At 41.2% G+C, this 23,422-nt stretch overlaps 1 protein-coding gene across 4 annotated transcripts in view; it reads left to right on the top strand.

The window, feature by feature from the left end:
* Window positions 1-23,422, top strand: part of Clasp2 (cytoplasmic linker associated protein 2) — a 179,612-nt gene that overhangs the window by 8,166 nt on the left and 148,024 nt on the right. For all 4 annotated transcript variants that reach the window (XM_051140338.1, XM_051140335.1, XM_051140336.1 and 1 more), the window contains exons 2-5: window positions 10,473-10,551; window positions 17,416-17,519; window positions 22,141-22,232; window positions 23,274-23,349. In XM_051140338.1, the coding sequence (XP_050996295.1) occupies window positions 10,473-10,551; window positions 17,416-17,519; window positions 22,141-22,232; window positions 23,274-23,349 (351 nt within the window). The remainder of the gene's footprint in view (window positions 1-10,472; window positions 10,552-17,415; window positions 17,520-22,140; window positions 22,233-23,273; window positions 23,350-23,422) is intronic.

Below are 23,422 nucleotides of genomic sequence, written 5' to 3' on the forward strand. Positions count from 1 at the left end.
CATAGATTTCCTGCTCAGATGTAGTGGATAGGCAGCACAGTCCTCTTGTGGATCCCATAATGTGGGGGAGTAGGGGCTACCTCTGACATGGACTCCGGTGTCCACTGTTGATCATTTCCCTTGCCAGGCCACAGAGGAAGAGGAAGAAGATATAGGCAATCCAGATGAGACTTGATAGGCTGAATCAGATGTTAGGGGAGGAGGGCTCCCCTCTCTGAGGACTAGGGCAGTGGGGGAAGAGGGATGAGGGAGAGGGGGTGGGGCTGGGAGGAGATTAGGGAGGGAGCTACAATTGGAATGCAAAATGAATAAATTTTAAAAAAAAGACATGCTATCTGTAGGTCTAAAACTCTTGTCTGGCTTACCAACATCAGAAATAAAGTTCTCAGTTGTGAGTCTTAAATCAGGTATGATCATTACTATTTAATACAGTTCCTTAGGTCTGTAAATGACTGATAATTCTGTAAAAAAACCTTTTTGACATTTATTTAGTGTGTGTGTGTGCACACATACACACTAATGGATCATGCCTGGAGGTCAGAGGAAAACTTTCAGGAATCAGCTCTCTCCTTCCACCAAGTTGTTTCTGGGGATTGAACTCAGGTCCTCATGCTTGGCTACAAGTCCCTTTACCCACTGAGCCATGATTGACATTTCTGATCTAAACTATCTAAAAGACTGTACATTGTATTGAACTGAAACTGGAGCTAAGGTGACAGAGGCAGAATCCTGCTAATCTGATTAGATTTTATAGTCTCAGCCTGCTGCATCCTGGGATTGCAGGCTGTGTTTCCAGGCCTGCTTTCTTAAAAGTTAATTGATTAGTTGTGTCTATGTGTGCCTTTGAGTGTGCCATGGGTGTGGAGGTCAGATATGTCTTTGTGTGCCTTTGAGTGTGCCATGGGTGTGGAGGTCAGATATGTCTTTGTGTGCCTTTGAGTGTGCCGTGGGTGTGGAGGTCAGATGTGTCTTTGTGTGCCTTTGAGTGTGCCATGGGTGTGGAGGTCAGATGTGTCTATGTGTGGCTTTGAGTGTGCCATGAGTGTGGAGGTCAGATGTGTCTGTGTGCCTTTAAGTGTGCCATGAGTGTGGAGGTCAGATGTGTCTTTGTGTGCGTTTGAGTGTGCCAAGGGTGTGGAGGTCAGATATGTCTTTGTGTGCCTTTGAATGTGCCAAGGGTGTGGAGGTCAGGGGACAACCTATAGAAAGAAGTTGGTTCTCTACTTCAGCCCTGTGTTTCAGGGACTGAACTCAGGTTGTCTGGCTTCTCTGTAAATGCATGTTGCGCCATCTCTCCAGCTATGGGCCTGACTTACTAAATTTTAGTTTTATGATATAAAAACCAAACCCTTAAGATTTGGCTTTAATTGAAGAACCTAAAAACAGTTCTTGATTTTTGTCTGTTGCAGTTTGTTTTTGTTTTTAGAGTACCGGTAAATTCGAGCAGTCTGTCAGTGTGTTTATACTCCTAACTGGGTCCAAGTTTAGGTTTGTTTTGTTTTCAAAGGGCAGAGTATAGCTCAGTGGTATGAACCTGCATAGCATGCATAAAGTACTGCATGTACTGCAAGACATAAAATAAATAAAATGGACCACTTTTGAAAATAAGTCCATTTATTTTTTCAAGACAGGGTTTCTATGTGTAGCTTTGGCGATCTTGGACTTACTTTGTAGATGAGGCTGGCGTCGAACTCACAGAGATCCAACTGCCTCTGCCTCCTGGAGCTGAGATTAAAGGCGTGCGCCACCACTGCATTTTTAATAAAAGTAATTTTTATTTTTGTCTTTGATCTCTGGTTTTTAACTTTTATAAGTGATGTCATATTTAAGTTGAGGCTTACTCCTTTTTCATGTTGACATCTCATAATAGCAACATGTGTTTAAAGACTAATTTCTTCATTGAGTACCTTTGTATAGTTGCTAGATATCAGTTAGCTAGTTTTTGTCTGTTTTGTACTGTCTTCTAGTTCATGTAAGCCTATATTCATTCTTTTATTAATAGCTATACTTCCTTTTAAAGAAATTAATTTATTTTTATGTATATGAGTGTTTTGCCCATGTGCATGTCTGTGACTACATGCGTACCTGGTGCCTAAGGCCAGAATTGGGCATCAAATCTCCTGGTACTAGAGTTACAGACAGTTGTGAGCTGCCATGTGGCCCAGACTGGCTTTGAACCTGAGTCCTCTGTACGAGCAGTCAGTGCCTTTAACTGCTTAGCCATCTCTCCAGTTCCAGCTGTACTTTCTTGATTGCTGTAGCTTTATATAAAGTCTTGAAATCAGGTAATTTGACTTAGCTTTTTCTTTATTCAATATTGATATGGGTGTTCTATTCGTTTATTTATTTACTTGTTTATTTCAAGATCATTTTAAGTCTGTGAACAGATCTTGCCAGGAGTTTTGGGATTACATTCTTCCAGCCCTGAATTTATTTAATTTATCTTGCATTTTTATTAGCATTTTATAGTTCCTGTGTATAGATTTTAATAGTTATTCTAAGAATTTTTCTGAGTGTATTAGTTACTTGTTCTGTGACAGAATATCTGACAGCAACAATTTTAAGGTCTGGAAGACATGGAGGCTGGGGCTGTTGTGCTTATGGTAGCAGGAGCCTGTGTGTGGTGTGGCTTCTTCGTGCCCTGGTGGATCAGGGAGCATAGAACCAGAGGTGGGTATCCACTTCCAGGCCTGTCTCCAGCAATTCATGTCTGCTACACAGGCCATAATTTCTCAAAGCAGTGTCACCATCTGGGGACCTACTGTTCAAACTGTCCATTTGACATCCAAACTGTAGTATGTTTCACTCCTTGGTTTTTGAATGCTGGTGTGTAGAAACAAGGTTTGTTTTTGCAGCAGGGTCTCATTCTGCTGCCCAGGTTGATCTTGACCTTGTGATTTTGATGCTTTACTTTTTTTGGGTACTAGAATCATAGCAATGATTTTGGTTTTTTGTTTGTTTGCTTGTTTGTTTTGTTTTGAGACAGGGTCTAAAGCTTTTTCCTTGCTATCCTGGAACTTGCTACGTAGACCAATAGAGAACCATCCGCCTCCGCCTCCACCTCCGCCACCTCTGCCTCCTCGACAAAGATGTACATCACCATGCCCAGAATAATTGCTTTTTGTTTCGTTTTTTGTTTTTTAAGACAGGGTTTAGCCTTTGCTGTCCTGGTCTCACTTTGTAGACCAGGCTGGCTTCGAACTCAGTGTGATCCACCTGCCTCTGCTTCCCAAGTGCTGAGATTAGAGGCGTGCGCCACCACTGCAGGGCTTGAATAATTGACTTTTCTATTAGCTTTTTATCTCAGGCTTTTACTCAACTCACTGGTTTTAGTCTTTACTTAATGAGTATCACTTTTAGTGAGTAAATACTTACTTGCTTTTTTTCTTTTCTTTTTTTCTTTTTTTAAGACAGGTCTCTCTGTGTAGCCTTGCCTGTCCTGACTACTTTGTAGACAAGTCTGGCCTTGAACTCATAGAGATCCACCTGCCTCTGCCTTCCCAAGCGCTGGAATTACGGGTATGTGCCACTGTGCCCGGCTACTTATTTTTGAGACATGATCGTATATAGCCTAGACTGGCTATGAACTTTCTTTGTAGCCAAGAATAGTCTTGAGAGCTCTCTCTCTCTCTCTCTCTCTCTCTCTCCTTCCCTTCCTCCTTTCCTCCCTCCCTCCCTCTCTTCTTTCTCTCTCTCTTTTCTTTTTTTTTTTTTTTTTTTTTGAGAGGGGTGTTAGTGTTTGTTTGGTCAGATCTTTTGTGGTCCAGAATTCTTTTTTTTTTTTTTTTTTCAAGACAGGGTCTCTATGTGTAGCCCTGGCTGACCTGGAACTCAGTATGTAGAGAAAGAAGACTGGCCTCAAACTTAGAGAGACTCGACTGCCTCTGTCTCCCATAGGTAGCACTGTGCCTAATAGTTCCCGTTGTGACTTGGCTTCATGATAGACTGTAAAGTTTACAGTGTAAACTGTAAGGTGAAGTAAATCTTTTCCTCCTTTCCTTTGATCATGGTGTTTATCACAGTAGTAGAACCCAACTAGGACTCTATGTGTGTGTGAGTGTGCACGCATGCATTGCAGACAGGGTGCTGTGCTGTTGGGGAATGGAGAACACTAGGCCATGGTGTGCATGTAGAGGCTGAGGACAACTTGGAGTTGGCTCTTTATCTTCACATGGGCTCAAGGGTTAAACTTGAGTTGTCAGTCTTGCACCTGCTGAGCCAGTTTACTAGGACTTTTTTTTTTTTAAACATTTAATAATAAAATATATTTTGAGTTATTTTTAATCATTTGTTATTTGTTTGGTTTGGTTTGTGGTTTTTCAAGACAGGGTTTCTCTGTGGAGCTTTGAGTGTCTAGACTTGTTTTATAGACCAGGCTGGCCTCAAACTCACAGCGATCCGTCTGCCTCTATCTCCCTGAGTGTTGGAAGTAAAGATATACGCCATCAAGCCCAGCTTGGTTTTGGTTTTTTGAGACAGTATCTCACTTGTAGCCTTAGCTGTGATGGACCAGGCTGGCTTATGATGTCCAAGACTTCCATGTCTGTGTTAAGTTCCATATTTATTCATGAGTATGTTGTCTGGATGGGTTTTTTTTTTGTTGTTGTTGTTTTTGTTTTTAAACTCTCTGTGCTGATGGCTGGTAGTGGTTTAATCTCAGCACTTGGGAGACAGAAGTAGATGGATTTCTGAGTTTGAGGCAGCCTGGTCTACAGAACTAGTTTCAGAACAGCCAGGGATTCACAGAGAAACCATGACTCAAAACATGAAAATAAAGCTGGGCATGGTGGCACACGCCTTTAATCCCAGCACTTGGAAGGCAGAGGCACTGTGAGTTTGAGGCCAGCCTGATCGACAAAATAAGTCCAGGACAGCCAAGATAACACAGAGAAACCCTGTCTCAAAAAACAAACAAACAGAAAGGGGCGGGGAGAGAGGGCGCTGGAGAGATGGCTCAGGAGCACTGTCTGCTCTTCGAAAGGTCCTGAGTTCAAGTCCCAGCAACCACATAGTGGCTCACAACCATCTATGTTGAGACTTGGTACTCTCTTCTGGTATGCAGATGTATATGCATTCAAAACACTGTATACTTAATAAATAAATTGATCTTTTAAAAAAAATCAATCAATAAATAAAAACCTCCTGGTGTAGTGTAGCCTCTGTGATTCCTGTTTTCTGCCATGTCCACTTTACAGGTATGTTACTGGGGATTAAATTTAGGGCCTCATGCATGCTAGGCTGTATTGGGAGCCCTTTTAATCATTTAGAGTGAAGGTTTGTCTTTGGACCTTGTTGGTCAGCACTGGTCTTACCCTCTGCTAGCGACTGAAGCAAGGCCTTTCAGGTTCTAGTTAAGTGCCCTGTCCCTGGCCTCCACTCTGCTGCAAACACACTGATCCTTGGCTCAACTTGCGCTTCAGATCTATACATTGTATTTTGTTTGTTGATGGCTTTGCTCCCCATACTGGGCTCCCAAATCTCCTACCTTTTGTTCTTTCCTGTGCCTCATACTTCTTAGTTGAAAATTGCAAGGCAGTCAAGAGATTTAGGACTAAATTGAACAGTGTTTGCCTTTGAGGTGGCATCTTGTCCTTCTGCTAAGTTTATAGCATGAGCTGTATAGCCAGTCTGCTCAGGAGCTGAGTTAGGTCTGTGTGTTGTGCTTGCTGTTGCTTCCGCTTTGCTTCTGGTTACAATGGGTTAGCTTGATGAAGGCTTTTCTTCAGTATTTCTGACTAACCCTCTGCTTGAATCCTTCCCTGGTTCCTGTCAGACTCTTTCTCCTGTGTTCTTGCTTGGTCTTGCTAGCCTGATTGTGCGGTGTGGGGCCAGTCTCTTAATTTTTCTGGTCCACTTTCAGCCTTTGGAGGATCTTTGCCTTTGAGCCTTGTGGTGAGGCTTTATCAGAAAACAACCCCTCACCTGGACAGTTTAGGTCTCACACAGGGGTGGACAGTGTTGGAGTCTCACTCCTTCCTCCACTACAGTCTATTTGCTTGTGCCCATGTGTTGAGTACTGTATCTCCTTACCTTAGTACTTCAAGTTAAGCTCTTCTTTTCTAGAACACAAGGGCACTGAAAGCATTGATAGCTTTGCTGCGTATGCCACACTCTTCCTCAAGATCTCCAGCAGCTGCAGGGCCGTCTCCAATCTCCTGCTTAGCTGTGGGTCTTAATTATACAGTAATCTTGTTTTTGGGTGCAAAGTGGGTATGAACTCCCATGCCTCTGGCTACTTAAGAGTTTCCATGCTAAGCTCTGCAGACATGGCTTACCAGGTAAGAGCACTGGCTGCTCTTGCAGAAGATCCAGGGTCAATTCCCAGCACCCATATGGTGGCACATCTGTCTGTAACTCCAGTTCCAAGGGGATCTGACACCCTCTTCTGGCTTCCATGGGCACTGCAATCATGTGGTGCACAGATAGAAACAGACAAAACATCCATGTACAGAAAAATAATAAATGCTCAAAAATATTTTTTAAAAGTTGCTACATGTGGTGGTGCACACCTTTAACCCCAGCATTTGAGAGGCAGAGGCAGGTGGATCACTGTGAGTTTCAGGCCAGCCTGGTCTACAAAGTGAGCCCAGGACAGCCAGGGTGATACAGAGAAACCCTGTCTTGAAAAACAAACAAAAAACAAACAAACAAAAGTTTCCATACTAATCTACACTTAGATTATTAAGTGTTAAATACAGTAGAATTCTTATTCATTATTCTTATCCACTTGTACTGTGGCTTCATTTTCTTTCTGTCAGTTGTAGATTTATTTATTTATTTTCCTCCAGATTTCAGACTGGCTGGTCACAACATTAGTTCCCAACCTGTGGGTTATGATCCCTTTCGGAGAGTCCCACGACCCTTTCACCCGGGTCACCTAAGATCATTGGAAAACATAGATATTTACGTTAGAATTCATAACAATAGCAAAGTTCACTTGAAGTAGCAATGAACATAATTTTATGTGTGGACGTTACCACACAGGAAGAAGTATATTAAAGGGTTGCAGCATTAGGAAGGTTGAGCACCACTGTTCTACAGCCTCAGCTTTTTCATGCATTCAAGAACAGTTATTATAGGCTGGAGAGTGGGCTCAGAGGTTAAGAGCACTGATTGTTCTTCCAGAGTTCCTGAGTTCAATTCCCAGCAACCACATGGTGGCTCACAACCATCTATAATGAGGTCTGGTACCCTCTTCTGGTGAGCAAGCACTCATGCAGACAGAGCATTGTGTACATAATAAATAAATAAATCTTTTTTTTTAATTACAAAAAAAGAACAGTTATTATTTTTATAGATAATTTTTTTTTTACTTTTATTGAATGTCTATGATTTACACGTCATGCACCAAAATCCCTCTCCTCCCCCCAGTAAAATAAAACAAATAAAAATTCTTGTCATAGAAGCTGTAGTGTATCACATAGTATAGCCTTTTGTCCACATATGTTTACTTTCAAATGTTCATTGCTATGAGTCATGGGTCTGATTTGAGGCCTGCACCATCGGTCCCGGATCCTCACTGGGACTGTTGTTGGATATCCCATTGTTGCCATGTGTCAAGGAGATTCTTAATCTTTGAATCTGTAGGTCTGTCCCCTTCATGTGTTCCAGCAGGTCATACATGGGGTAGATGTTGGGGTAAGGCCCACTCAGAGCCCTGGATCAAGCCCTGTTCCCTTGTCATCATGGCAGGGCCAGCTCTCCTGCTCCCTTGTCCTGATGGCAGGGCCAGCTCTCCTGCTCCCTTGTCTTCAGGGCAGGGCCAGCTCTCCTGCTCCCTTGTCTTCAGGGCAGGGCCTATTCTCCCACTCCCTGTCATCAGGTCAGGGCCGGCTCACCCACTCCTTGTCATTATGGCAGGGACAGCTCTCCAGCTCCTGTGTCCTCAAGGCAGGGCCAGCTCTCAGGCTCCCATGTCCCCAGGGCTCCCATGTCCTCGGGGCCAGTTCTTCTGCTTCCATATCCTCAGGGGCCGCTCTCCTGCTCCTGTTCAATTCACCAGACTGTTGCTGGCCATCAAGGCCTGGATGGCCTCCTACTACTGTAGGTACTGGATCTTGTGTGCTGTCAGGCAGGTGGCAAGTGGAGGCCCCTCAGAGTCTTTGTTCAGTAGATTGCAGAAACCATTGATGTTGGCCCAGCTCACTTTCTTGTCCTGGGGAACTTGTGGCTCTGTTGATTCGCGCCTCCTGAGTCTCTGGTTCCATCTTGTGCTCCATATGCCATGGGCCCCCGCCTTGGTGCTGCCCCTAGTATCCACCTCTGCATAATGCAGCTCTCAGCACTGAGCATGCCTCCCCCCACCGTTCCCCTCTGCCCCCCCTCCCTGCCCATGAGAGGAGGTCCGGGAGGCCTGTGGTATGGGCTGGACTGGAACAGCACCCTCCCTCAAACACCGTCTCCTTGGCCTGCACTGCGCCAGGCTGCAACCCCAAAAGCGTCCTGGGAGCTCACAGGAGTGTGGTTCCATGGTCCTGCGGAAGGAGGGCATGGACGATCCACATGACAGGATTTCCTTCTGTCTGGGAAACACCAGCACTATGTTTTGGAGCTTTCAGTATGGCCCTTGGGTGGCTGTGCAGTCACTGCTGTTCTGCAGATCAGACACAGAGTGCAATCGATGTCATCTTGGATGATCTTGGCTTGGGTATTTCTAATACATTGCGCTAAGTGTTTCCTCTTAATCAGGCCGCTCTCAGGAGTGAACATTTCTGTGTAGCTCTGGAACACAATCCTCCTCTTCAGAATGCATTGAGGACCTCATCTTTCGAACCCTGCGGACCCGCACCCGCTGATAATTGTTTTTTTTTTTTTTTTACTCTTGTTGGAATATGACTGATTTTATTTTCCATTTTCTACAGAAATTAAAAATTTTTTGTAATTAGCTTGTATTATTGAATTTCTTACTGCTTAAATAAATTGCAAAGTGAAAAGTAAGTTGCCAGTATAGTTACTAAACTTCTGTGTAGCCATCATCTAATTTGTCAGTTACTAAATTTTTACCAAAAAGCTTTGTTACTATTTTCCTACATGTCTTAGTTAGGGTTTCTAGTGTTGCAGTGAAACACCATGACCAAAAAGCAAGTTGGGGAGAAAAGGATTATTCAGTTTACACTTTCACATCACTGTTCATCACAAAAGGAACTCAGGACAGGAGCTCAAGGAGAACAGGATCCTGGAGGCAGGAGCTGATGCAGAGGCCTCTAAAGAAGGGTCCTGCTTACTGGCTTGCTTTACATGGCCTGATCAGCCTACTTTCTTCTTCTTCTTCTTCTTCTTCTTCTTCTTCTTCTTCTTCTTCTTCTTCTTCTTCTTCTTCTTCTTCTTCTTCTTCTTCTTCTTCTCCTTCTCCTTCTCCTTCTCCTTCTTCTCCTCTTCCTCTTCCTCCTCTTCCTCTTCTTCCTCCCTTCTCCTCCCTTCCTCCTCCTTCCTTTTTCTTCCTTCTTTCTTCTTCCTTCCTCCTCTTTCTTTCTCCCCCCACCCCCCACTCCCCGACAGGGTTTCTCTGTGTCACAGCCCTGGCTGTCCTGGACTCATTTTGTAGCCCAGGCTGCCTTTGAACTCACAGCAGTCCACCTGTCTCTGCCTCTCTGAGTGTTGGGATTACAGGTATGCACCACCATACCTGGCTCTGAGCCTGCTTTCTCGTAGAACCCAGGACTACCAGCCCAGGGATAGCATCACTCACATGGGCTAGGCTCTCCTCCATTGATCACTTGAGAAAATAAATGCCTTACAGCTGGATCTCATGGAGGCATTTTCTCAGCTGAGGCTCTTACCTCTGATGACATTAGCTTATGTCGAGTTGACACACAAAACCAGCCAGTACACTATACATTTATAAATTGTTATTATTGATGTTTCAGAGAATAGAATCTTCAACCCTGTGACTACCTACCTTTGAATACATCAATACCATTAAACATTTTAAAATTTGTTTAATTTTAGTATTTTGAGCCTCGGATTGAAGCTCAAAAAATATATATGATGAATTTATATTTGTATGTATGTGTATATGTATATATACACACATATTTATATAGACACACATAAATGAATTTTTAAAATTCAAGAATTTTTTTCAGGTTACATCTCAGTTGTTATCCCCTCACTTATATATTCCCATTCCCCTTCCTTCCTCACATAAATGAATTTTTATATATGTATATGTGTGTTATATATACATACATACATACAAACACACATACACACACAATGAATTTGTGCCAGGGTCTCACTAAGTACCCCTGGCTGGTCTGGAACTCATGTTGTAGACCAGGCTGGCCTTGAAAACACAGCTCCTCCTGTTTCTGCCTCCTGAGTAGTGAATTAAGGGCCTGTGTCACTATACCCAGCTAAAGCTGATTTCTAGAACTCTTAGTAATATGTTAAAATTTCTGTATGTTAAGAATTATATAGTGATGAAATATGCATCTGTAATTTGTACTTATTAACGTTCTTTCTGTTTGTAGGTATCATTATTAGGATTGGAGATTTTAAGTGCCTTTGTGGATAGATTGTCAACACGATTTAAATCCTACGTAGCAATGGGTAAGTTGACCTTAAGTTTCATTGTAGAGTTTGATAGAGTGACTTTGACTTGTAGTTTTTCTTAACAGAATTAGTTTTTGTAAATTTAGAAAAAAAATGTAGATTTGGGATTGGAGAGAGGGTTCAGTGGTTAAAAGCACTTATTCTTCAGAAGACTGGAGTTAGATTCTCAGCACTCACAGCAGGTGGCTAACAACCGTTTGTAACTCCAGCTCCAGAAGATCTATGCCCTTTTCGGCCATTGAGGGTAGTTGCACACCCATAGCATATACTCACACACAGGCACATTAAATTAAAATAAGTTTTTAAAAAATAAAATTTTGTATAACTGAGAGATACAGTACTTTAAGCATTTTAGTTCACTCAAGAAAATGTTAAAACTTCTTAAATAGGTAATTCTGCCATGTACTCATTTCCTTTAGTGTGTCTAACTTTTTGTAACTTACATTCTGTGGGGTTTGTTTTTTGTGCTTGTTTGTTTGTTTGTTTTGAGACAGGGTCTTACTGTATGGCCTTGGCAAGCCTAGAACTCACTATGTCAACCAAGCTGGCCTCAAATTCATAGAGATCCTATTGGCATTATCTTTCAAGTGTTGATATTAAAGGTGTGTGCCACCACGCAAGCTACCTTACCTTTAAACACACACACACACACACACACACACACACTCTCTCTCTCTCTCTCTCTCTCTCTCTCTCTCTCTCTCTCTCTCTCTCTCTCTCTCTCTCTCAATCTGCCCAGGCCAATCTTTTATAAGTTACGACAAAATGAAAGAAATATACATCCCTAAGTTTTCTCTTTTTTGGTGCTGAGCCTGAGCCTTGAATACTGAACACACAACATCAAGATGAGCTGCATTCCAGTTCCATGAGTTTTTGTTACCAGGTTGAACAAAGTGAATGTGTCACAGTTTGTTGCTTTATCCTGAGCAGCGATTATGTTGTTTGCTCATGGTCCTTGTGCTGCTGTACGCTGCTGCTCTGAGTGGCCTGCTTGGCTTTGACTAAACACGTGCACATTTTAGAATGCTTTATGAATAAGTGCAGTACTATTTTATAGCAACTTATGAAATTCAACCTTGAATGTTAGTGACTTTCTTCTGTGGTTTAAGTTAATGCCTCACCCTGTCATGTTATTAAACTTGCTTTCAAATATTTGTGGCCAACTGTTCATGTTTGGTTATGCCACTAGATTGTGTTAAATTTTCTATCATTTTTCTTTTCCAGTTATTTTTCCAATACATTTCTTGATATTCACTTTAGTTCTTAGCCTTAGTATTAATAGCTTCTGAAGATAACATTTTTACTATTAGTCTTCTGCTTAAAATTCATAGATGTTGAAAAACATGCCTTGAAAACACATTTTGCTTATGTATTTCAATGCATAAATGGGAATTTTAAAAGTTCCATTCTTTGAGGCTTTGAGAAATTGGGTGATAAGGTGTGCCTGGTCCTCTGTTATCTGTAACTATTGGTTGAAGTTGTATTGCAGCTTCCTTTTGTCTGGGCCTGTGGAGCTTTGCTTTACCCCCCAAGCCCCTCCCCATTTTAAATAAAGGTTTCTGTTTGTAGCTCTGACAGGCCTAGAACTCACTATGTATCTTGGGTTGGCCTTGAACTCTATATTGTCAAGAATGACTTTGAAGTTTAAATGTGACCCTTGTGGACAATACAGGCATGTGTCCCCTCCTCAGGGCCTCGTTCACGATAAGTGCGCACCTTCCCAACTGAGCCTTGAATCATGGACATGCCAATTCATAATTCCTTCTATCTCTTTAGTTCTTCATAACTGAGAATGTTGAATACAGTGTGGCAGGGTTGAGCTACTGCAGTGCAGTTGGCCCACTATTGGCATTTCTTGTGTCTCTGGTTGTGAACCCTGCCAGGGTGATAGCTCCGCAGTACTGCAGTTCACATAGTGTTCGTGCTGAAGGGTTACTCCAGGTATTGTGTGTCCTGCTGACTTTTCAGGGCCAGCGCCCAGTGACAGCTCATTCTGAAGCCCGATGGCCTGGAGCTGTCGCTGACGTTGAATGGTCTAGGTATTCCAGTTCTTTTCCATGCATGTGGCCTCTCCTTCTCAGTTAGCTTCTTCCGCAGACTCGTCAGTGGGAGTTCTCTGCTCTAGCTCGCCTGCTCACTTGTTTGGGTGTACCATGACTTGTATGTGCTGTGCTCTTCCTTCCTCTTGAAATCTTTGCTCTTTCAGCATCTCGGAGCTTTTCAGAGTAATTCATCATACTCTGGACTTGACTGGTTTTCGCTGTTTATCGTTCATTGCTGTTAACTACTTTATAATTACATTGAGCTGTTTTCATTGGCTCATGCTTTTCATTTGTGCGTACAGCCTTCCTGAGTGCAGTTTTATTCTTTTAAGTCTTTTCTGCAGACTTAGTGTCATTGTTTTCACTTTGAAGATCCTTTGAGAAACCTGAACTTGCTATTATTTGCGTGCTTATGTGGTATGATGAGGAAAACGATCTTGATTTTTGTTTTCTTTTTGCTGCCATTTATTGGGTACTTCCTTTAAAAATATTGACTATGTCTGTGAAAGAGTATCATCACATATTTCTGACTTAGAGGGTAGGTGGATGTCTGCATGCTCTCAAGAACTGTACTACCCCAAATTTGCTTTTTTGTTTAATCCTATAACAAGTCTTAACTAGACTGCCTAACTCTTTGGAGAACCAATATAATGGCTCAGTGGGTAAAAGTGCTTGCTAGCAAGCCTGGTGACCTGAGTTCCATTCCCAGATCACACATGGTAGAGAGAATTGACTTCTTCAAGTTGTCCTCTGACTGCCATGCACATACCATGACACATATTCAACTCCCCATACATAAACAGAATAAATAAACACATATAAAACAAATTAAAAAGTCTCTCAAAAGGAGAGGATTGAATTAAATTCTACCCTAATAAACAGTTCTTTAAACCTCCCTCATTCTCCCAAGATCCTCCCCAACTCCTCCACCTTTCTCTCTCTCTCTTTAGCAAATAAACAAACAAAACAAAAAACTCAAAGAAAAACTACAAGAAACACACACTCCAAACCCATAAAAACACAAAGTTGGAAAACACTGTTACACAAGCAGAAGAGCGGTAAGACACACACACACACACACACACACACACACACACACACACACACACACACACACAGAGTTCAGAAAAATCAATATGAAACAAAAAGTCTAAAAAAAAATACCATTTAGTTCATTTTGTGTTGGGCATGGAGCCTGCCCTTAAGTTTGCTTAATATATCCTGTGAAATTTCATTGGAGAAAATATTTTATTTTCTTGACAAGCAGGTGTCAGTTGCAGATAGCTTCTTGTCCACTTTCTCTTCTTAGTGCTGGGATCCTGTCTTACTTGAACCCGTGTAGGCTTGTGCATGCTGCAACATCTTTGTGAATTTATATGAGTACCAGTGCTTTGTACATTAAAAGTTAAAAGGTGTTCTAGAAAAATTGAGAGTCCTGTTCAATTTTATTTCTAGTTCAAAAAAGAGATTTACACATTAGCTCAGTCATTAGAGCATTAGATACAGTTCTAAAGATATTGTGGACTCAGTGTTATATTTATGTAACTAACCTGTTCACACTGATACTAATCTTTAATTCTGACTTGACAGTAACTGAGTTTAATAAAGAATTTTGTCCTTTATTTTATTTCATTTTGGTTTTTCGAGATGAGGTTTCTCAGTGTAATAGCCTTGGCTGTCCTGGACTCACTTTGTAGGCCAAGCTGGCCTTGAACTCACAGCTATCTGCCTGCTTCTGCCTCTCTGAGTACTGGGATTAAAGATGTGAGCCACCATGCCCGGCACTGTAAAAAATTTTTTTTAATTTTATTGAATATCTATGATTTACACATCATGCACCAAAATCCCTCTCCTCCCCCCAGTAAAAAAAAAAAAAACAAACAGACAAACAAAAATCTTGTCACAGAAGCTGTAGTGTATCACACAGTATAGCCTTTGTCCACATATGTTTACTTTCAAATGTTCATTGCTATGAGTCATTTACACTATCGTTACTGGATCCTCACTGGGACTGCTGTCAGATATCCCATTGTTGCCATGTGTCAAGAAGATTCTTAATCTTTGAATCTGCAGTTCCACCCCCTTCATGTGTTCCAGCAGGTCATACATAGGGTAGATGTTGGGGTGAGGTTCACTCAGAGCTCTGGATCAGGGCCCATTCTCTCACTCCCGTGTCTTCGGTGCAGGGCCAGCTCTCCTGCTCCCGTGTCATCATGGCAGGGCCTGCTCTCTGTCACTGAAAAGTGATGAAACCCACTATCTGTTTTCAGTATTTCACCTCTCTCAGTGCAGTCTGGTTGTTTAGTTTTGTTTTTTGAGACAGGGTTTCTTGGTATAGTGTTGGCTGTTCTGCTCTCGCTTTGTAGACCAAGCTGGCCTCACGGAGATTTCTGCCTCTGCTTCCCGAGTGCTGGGATTAAAGTTGTGCGCCACCATGGCTTGGCTCCTAGTGCAGTCTGGTAAACTGACACATTGGTTTTAATTCTCTGAGCTTACAGAGTAAAAGTCTCTTTCCTGGTGCCTTTTAAAGATACAGAGCTCACTGTAGTGATTCATGACTCACAGATCATAATGTGGACAGATCGTTAGTGTATTTTGCTGAGGTCCAAATGCTTCGGATATACTTTTTTCCTGTTTACTTCATCTTCTCTCCAGTCTTAAGGGGTAAACAAGGAAACTTTGAGGTTTAGAAAAATTTACTGTCTCCTATAATTAATATCTGAGTATAACTAAAGAAAATGTTGTTGTTTGTCTCTAAGAGAATATATGTGGAAAAGGAATTTAAAAGCCAATGAGGTGACTCAGCAGGTAAACGTGCTTGCCACACCAGCCTGTTTACATGAGCTTGATTTGCCGGAACCCGTGGGAAGGTGTAAGGAGAGAACTGACCTCATGAAGTTGCTCTCTGGCCTTCCCATCTGTGTGTGTCACAGCACGAGTGCTTACATGTATACACGCACATGTGTGCACTTATACATGCACAAAAATATTCAGTATAAAAATAAATCATTTTTTGTTTAATACAATATCAAGCTTGTGCATTACAGTTATTGAAGGTTTATAATGTTTATATTCTATAAGATTACTTTTACTTTGCTTTGTTTTTGACAAGATTTTACTCTGTAGCAGAACTTACTATGTTGCCCTGACTGGCCTCGTTTCTCATGGCTGTCTTTGTGCCTCAGTCTCCTAAGTGTAGAACCATAGACACGAACCACATCAACTGGCTCTAAAATTTTATGTTAATTTTTAGACAAAGCCTTACTATATAGATGCTAGCCTTGTCTTAAATTCATTCTGTAGCCTGGGCTGCCTTGAACTTGTGATCCTCCTGTCTCCACCTCCCAATCCCAAGTACTGAGTTTACAGGTATAGGTGTGGCCTAAAATACTTTTTTTTGTATTGAAATGAGCCCCTCTTTCATTCAACATTTGAGTTTTCTTTTGAAATTAAAATTTACCTTTGAGGAACAGAGAATCTTTCCCCCATTAATGTTATGTGGATGCCATCATACTTGTGTAGGTGTGCATGCACACACATTGTGCATTTACTCAGATTCTAGTTTTACTGTTAGTAGTATTTTAGTCTAATAGTATTGTTAAGGATTAAGTGAAATAATTAATTTTTTACTTTTATGTTCTGTGATTTAGAAGAAACAGATTCTAGTAATAGCCAGCCTTACAGATATTGAGTGATTCTTGTTAATAATACATCTAATCAAAATGAAAAAGATTTCCACAGTGCCCTCTGACTCATATTTGCAGTGTTTATTTTATTTAAATGGTGCTGGGATAGAAGCCAGGGTCTTGCATTGCCTGGCTAGCACTGTACCACTGAGCCCTATTCCTAGGCATGAACAGCACTCATATTGGTTTGTTATTATTACTATCTTATTGTATCTATCTATGGATGTCTCTACATGCCTGATATCCATGGAGACTAGAAAAGGGCATTTGATCTCTTGGAGCTGGAATTCTGAATGGTTTTGAGCTGCCATGTGGTTGCTGGGGATCGAACCCAGGTCCAGGAAGAGCAGCCAGTGCTGTTAACCACTGAGCCATCTCTCCAGCCCCATGTTATGATTTTAATTACGAGGGCTGCTTTTTGTTTTATTGTGACGGGTTCCTTCTATATAATCCAGGCTGGCCTGGAACTCTCAGTCCTGTTGCCTGTGCCTCCCCAGTGCTGGGATTAAAGCATGTACTTCCACACCTGGCTTGAAGGCTTTTTCCCCCCTTGATTACACCTTCTGTAAGTAAACTAGATAAATGTATCCCTTTTAAAATTTCATTTCCTCTTACTCTCCCCCCTCCCCCCTTTAAACACTATAGGTTTAGGTCTATGTTTTTGTTTCTGTTTGTCAGATGTGGAATATGTCCTACAAGAAGAATGCATACCATGCAATTGGAAGTATAATATAAAACTGACCTTTGACTGTGCCTGGGTCAAAAAACTTGAGCCTGCCAGGTTCTTGGACTATCCCTGTCTATACTTCCTGAGGATACCTGTTCACTCTTCTAGAGTCTCCCCTGTCATAACCTTGAGGGAAGCATTTACCTGCTAATTTATGGATCTTGGCCACATACATAGCTCCAAATAGAATAATACTGAGTTTGCCTGGTTTTGAACTCTGTTCTAAGTGGATATGATTGCACATACTACATTGAAATTTGTTCATTATTTTTGTTTGAACTCATGACTAAGGAACTTAAAGTAATTTCTTCTCATAATTATTTGTGGAAACAGTTACTATTTGTAGTTTTGTAAAATATGTTTTGTGATGGAGTTAAGTTATAAATAATTATTCTTCCTCCATTAGTTACCACAGCTTTAATAGACAGAATGGGAGATGCCAAAGACAAGGTTCGGGACGAAGCTCAGAATCTGACACTGAAGCTGATGGATGAGGTGGCACCACCTATGGTAGGCTTACATTTGGATGAAAATTTCTAACTAGATAGATAGTAACTACAACAAACTAATAAACTTTCAAGAAGCATGGATAGTGGATTTATTTACTTATGTACTTGTTTGTTTGTTTGTTTATTATTTTTTTGTTCTGAGACAAAATTTCTCTGTGTGTAGCCCTGGCTGGCCTGGACTCGCTTTGTAGACCAACTGGCCTTGAACTCACAGAGATCTGCCTGCCTCTGCCTCCCAAGTACTGGAATTAAAGGCATGTGCTACCACTGCCCAATAGTGGAATTTTAAATAGTGGATTGTTGCTTATGTTTTAAAGAAGTTCAGATTTAAGATGATGTCAAAGTCCAGCTTTAGCGGGTCCAGGGGGGAAAAACTGAAGGTGTAAGGAGCCAGGGGCTAATTGCTCCTGGTGTCTGGGGTTGGGTGCTCATGGCACCTATCAGTACCCTTTGCTTGTAGCAACAAGCAACTTAACTCTTTAGGGGCCAGTACTTTACAACTGGTGAGAAACTCATATGTGTATGTGTGTGTGTGTGTGTGTGTGTGTGTGTGTGTCTCGGGGGGGGGGCTTGGTGGGGGAGATTGAAAGGAGAAAAGGGAGACTTAAACCTTGGACCTTCATACAGAAATTCTGACACCTTTCTGATTGAGCCATTCCAACTCCTTTGACTTCCTGCAGCCAGAGCTTTCTCTGGCTAATGCCGCCTGCTGATTTGAAGCAGGCTGCTAAGCCCCTGGAAAATTCCTGGCTCTTTTTCTTGGAGCAGGAATCTAGTAGCCAGCGAGGGGCTCTGATCCTTTAAACTCCTTGTGAGATGGCAAGAAAACCAAGCTGCCCTCGGGGATCCCATTCCTGGCTAGCTGCTTAGGCTGCTACCCTTGTATCAGCTCATACACACATATAGACAAACATGCAGACATGTATACATTCGTACACACGTTCAATGGACAAGACAAGGGAGCTCCTACAGACACCATAATGTGCATACAGACATGCAGATAAAATACATGCATGCATACATATAGACAATCACACAGAACACATATTTGGTGGGTGGTGGGTAGAGCAAGCTCTGATGAGGAGGCTCTAGCATACAACACATACACTCTTTTCTTTGCTTTCAGTCTTTATATACCATTTAATACAAAGTCTTTATATCAGAAGAAAAATGGTCATAAAAGCAGTTATCACAAAAACAGACAAAGTGTAGTTACATAAGGATTACTGATAACTTGTGCCTATCTAAGCATTATTTATCTGTGTCTCCATGCAACAGTATTTCATGACATGGTTTAAGGTTAACAGAGTCCAAGGGGTTACAGCTGGGTTACTGTTTACATGTCTTTCCATTACAACTCCATCTAATTAATCATGTTTCAGCTATCTATGAGTTCATTGAAATTTTAAGGCAATTTTTTTTTTTTTTTTTTTTTTTTTTTTTTTAGTCCTAGTATGCACTGAGACTTGACCTAGAGGAAAATTTGCTTTGGTCGTAAATCTGCCTCAAGCCTATCTTCTTCCTAGAACAGTTTATATGTCAGTGACAAGTGACAAGTGAAGAATCACAGAGTTCCTAGTAGTTTTTGCCATTCTGCAGAAGGGTTTAAAATAATTTAAATCAAATCAAGAATCCTGTAATATCATTATCAGGAATTATAAAATTGTCAAGCCATCTAAACAGCATTATTACAGGGAGGTACATCCTCATATTGGTTCTGCAAGCAGAGTGAAGCAGTTACACCAGAACATAGTCAGGGAGGAGTTTTGCCATGTCAGATATATAAGGAATAGAGTAATGACAGCCATGGAAAGGCAGCAAGAAGGAATCCTGGGACAAAGTCACTGGGCCATGCCTCTCTTGGGTACATCCACCGCAGCCATGCAGAAACGGTGGGCTGTCTCCAGGAAGCTCTCCTGCATGTCTCAGCCATTCCTCCTGCATGGCTGGCTTCTGGCATCATGTAGTGCCAGTATGTAAGTTTTTTATTTTCCATTTACCTTTTCTGTTTTCTATTATGTATGTCTTAAACATACAGAGAGTGACTCGGCAGTGTGTTGGTTGGTTATAAATGTGCTTCACCATTTTCTGGTTTTTCTTACCCGCAAATTATAAAATACTGAAAATCTTACTTTGAAAACTACTGAATGTTATATTAATTTCTGCAACTCTTTCAGAAACAAATTCTTTTATTTTAATAGGTAGTTATTGATTATATAAAGCATATGTCTTATGATAATTTCTGCTTTATGAATATAAGAGAAATAATTTGCCCTTAAGGAATTTACTGATTGCACTGTGTACAAGGCTGTCAATAAGAGAACTGGAGTTTGATCTCTAGAAGCCTTTTTCTTTTTTCTTTTCTTTTCTCTTTTAAAATTAGGCATGGTAGCCGTGTCTGTGATCCCGTTATAGGGAGGCAGCAATAGGCAGATCCTAGGACTGCTGGCTAGCTCATCTAGCTTAGCCTGCTTTGGCATGTTCCAGGCCAGTGAGAGACTTGTGACTACAAAACCAACAAGAACAGTACACAAGCTTGTCGTCTGCCTCCTTTTATCTCCACACATGAATGCACATGCACATACACTAGCAGCACATTGGCCTTTTTATGTGGTTACAACAAAATGTCTGAGGCTAGCTAGATGCCTGTAACAAAAGAAGATGTATTTACCTCATAGTTTTGGAGGTCAGTTTTGTGGATGCAGCTCCAGCTATGGCATGGGCTCCACCTTGGAGCATTATCTCATGGAAGATGGAACCATGGTGGTAGGAACACCTTCACGTTTTGAGGAACTAAGTGCCAAGATAGTAACCTGCTTCCCCCACCCCGCCCCGCCCCCTTTGCCAACTCACTATGTCCTGTTTCTTAAAGGTACTTTCATTACAAATGTGTGTGTGTGTGTGTGTGTGTGTGTGTGTGTGTGTTTGTGTTTATATTTATGTAGACCACATGTATGCAGGTAACTTGAAAAATCAGAGTTGAAGTTACAAAAGCAGCTGTGAGCCATTGTGTGGGTACTGGGAACTGAACTCATGTTCTTTGCAAGAGCAGCAATTGTTCTTAACCAGTGAACCATCTCTCCAGCCCCCAGGCCTTTCTGTCTTAGCACTGAGGGCCAGCTCTCTGACACATAAGCCCTTGCGGGGAAAATCACACTCAAACCATAGCGTGGAAGTATTTTGAAAGAGTAAAGATAAGCTGACATGTACACCACAGCTGAGAGGGTAGCTTAAATATAATATGCACAGTGGTATCATGTGATGCTTAAACTATAATGTTACATGTGTTTAATACGTCAACAGTACTGAGTTATAAAAGGAAACTGACTCGAAGGGATTTAATACTTCATGACAATACCCTTTAAAAAGTTTTGTGCATAGTCTTTACTGATTTATATTTTAAGTTGTTTCTTAGATAACATCTGTGTGTATCTTTAGACTTAGGTGTAAACATTTTTCTAAAAAAGAGTTTTGGAGTTGAGTTGCCTGAGATAGGTTCTTCAAAGTAAGATGTATGTATGTTTGTTTGTATGTATGCATGCATGCATGCATGGTGGTGGTAGCAATAGAACCCAAGGCCTTGTAAATCTCAGTGGCAAATGTTCTGTCACTGAGCTATATATTTACCCAGACTTATTTAACATTTTTAAAATTCACAAGCCTGATGACCTGAGTTCAGAGTTTGATCCCCAGAAGTTATCCTCTGACTTGCACTCACACATCTCCAGTCATACATACGCACACTTACCTCTCTCGTAAGTGCGCAAGCACCGCCCCCAACAGAAAACACACTTAAATGCAGAAGGGCAATTTACTATATGTTTAGATACAGTTGAAGTCCTTATTACACTGTTCCTAAACAGTTGTTTTAACATCATTGGTGTAAGTTTATTTTTCCTTTCCCCAAAGAGTATGTAGTCATAAAATGACCTGTTCAAATGAGAAAAGCTTTACTCTTGTAAAATGTTTGCAATTATTCCATGTGACACTCTGTTGTAGGGAGTTTTGCTTTTATGGAGCGCTTCCTAGACCATTGTGCTTTCAGTTGCAGCGTTGTTAGCATAGAAGAAACCCGTGCTCTTGGAAATGCTTAGATGCTTATGTATGGGATGTGATTTTCCTCATAATTACTGAAATTTAAAGTGAAAAGTATGTAAATAAATACTCAAAATTGTGGGTCAGATATTAAATGAGAGGGGGCTACAAACAAACAAACAAACAAAAACCAAGCAAAACCTTGTAAATATAAGTTGAACCATCCCTGATCTGAAAGATCTAAAATTTTTGTTCATTGATATAACATTAGTATTGTAAGTGGAAGATTCCACACCTGATCCATGTGACAGGTGACAGTCAGAATTTAGCTGCACTAAAAATATTATATAGATAATGCTCAGGTTATATGTGTAAAGTAAGTATGAAATATGAATGAGTCTTGAGCTTAGGTTTGTGTCCTAGCAGCAAGGCTTCTTACTGTTATGCAAATATTCCAAAATTTGCAAAATATCCCATCTGTGGAACACATCTGATACCCGATGGCTTGGTTGTAAGGTTAGGAAGACTCACAGTTGTCCCGTGCGTTACCTGACTGCATCATGTGTGTCGACTCATTTTCCCAATAGTACATCTGGGAGCAGCTGACCTCTGGCTTCAAGCACAAGAACTTTCGATCTCGAGAAGGCGTGTGTCTGTGTCTCATTGAAACCTTAAACATGTAAGTCCTGTGGTTACTGAGACAGCCTTCTTTCTCTCAATCCTTCCTCAAGAATTGGTGGTTATAGACCTGATAATGCTGATAACTTTGGATCTTTTTTATGTTAGAATCTGCTCCAGAAATTCTGAACTCAATGCTGTGTCACATGTTGAAGCCATTTCCTCACATCCCTTTTACCAGTTGACCCTAGGCTGGGTGGGGCATTGGTGGGGTGGGGGCTGCTACAACTATGCACTGCTCAGGACTTGGCCAGGGCCCTGGACAGTACACCTACTAGCAGTGGGCAGAGTTGTGATGCTTAGGTATCACAGGGCCATGATGCAGGCAGAAGGAATATAAGTGGGGACTTTTGTTCTTATTCTAGAATAATTGCCCAGACTTGACATTTTCTGTGGTGTGACTTCTCTTCTTCCACTGCTTTGGTTCCTTCCTGCTGGCAAGTGCTGGTCAAGGTCTTATCAGCACAGTTTCTGAGGTTTATCTCTCGTCATTTGCATTTAACCTAGACTTCAAAATATTAGTAAACATAAATATCTCTTGTTACTTATTTTACTATATATTGAGACTCAGTGTCATTTTTAAAAACATTATTTCAAAAGTACATCTTCAACTTAGATATTCTTAAGTAATTGATAAGCTGCCAGGGTTGTCAAACTGCTGTTGAGTATTTTGCCCTGTGAGATCATATTCTGACCTTCATTTTCAGCATTTGTCCTGATTAGTTTTATGTCAGCTTGATATAAACAATAGTCATCTGAAAGGAGGGAAGCTCAGTTGAGAAAATACCTCCATAACATCTGGCAGGAAAGCAGAATATAGTGGCGCATGCCTTTACTCCCAGCATGAGGTAGAGGCTAGTGGAGCTCTGAGCATGAGGCTAGCCTGGTCTACAGAGTGAGTTCCAGGGCAGTCAGAACCACACAGAGAAACCCTGTCTTGAAATACTAAAATAAAATAAAAAAGGAAGCATCAGGATATTTTGTTCACTATTTAAATGAATCCAAATTTTCTGTTTTTGTTTTTTTCTTAAATTATATTTAGCTTTGGGACTCAACCACTCGTCATCAGCAAGTTGGTGCCGCATTTGTGTATCTTATTTGGAGATTCTAACAGTCAGGTAAAAAAATTATTTACCTTCGAGCATTGATTGGTGTTTGGGGACAGGAGGGCACTGCCCTTTCCTGTGCTCT

The sequence above is a fragment of the Acomys russatus genome, chromosome 32 (genome assembly GCF_903995435.1).
Source record: "Acomys russatus chromosome 32, mAcoRus1.1, whole genome shotgun sequence".
NCBI lineage: Eukaryota > Metazoa > Chordata > Mammalia > Rodentia > Muridae > Acomys > Acomys russatus.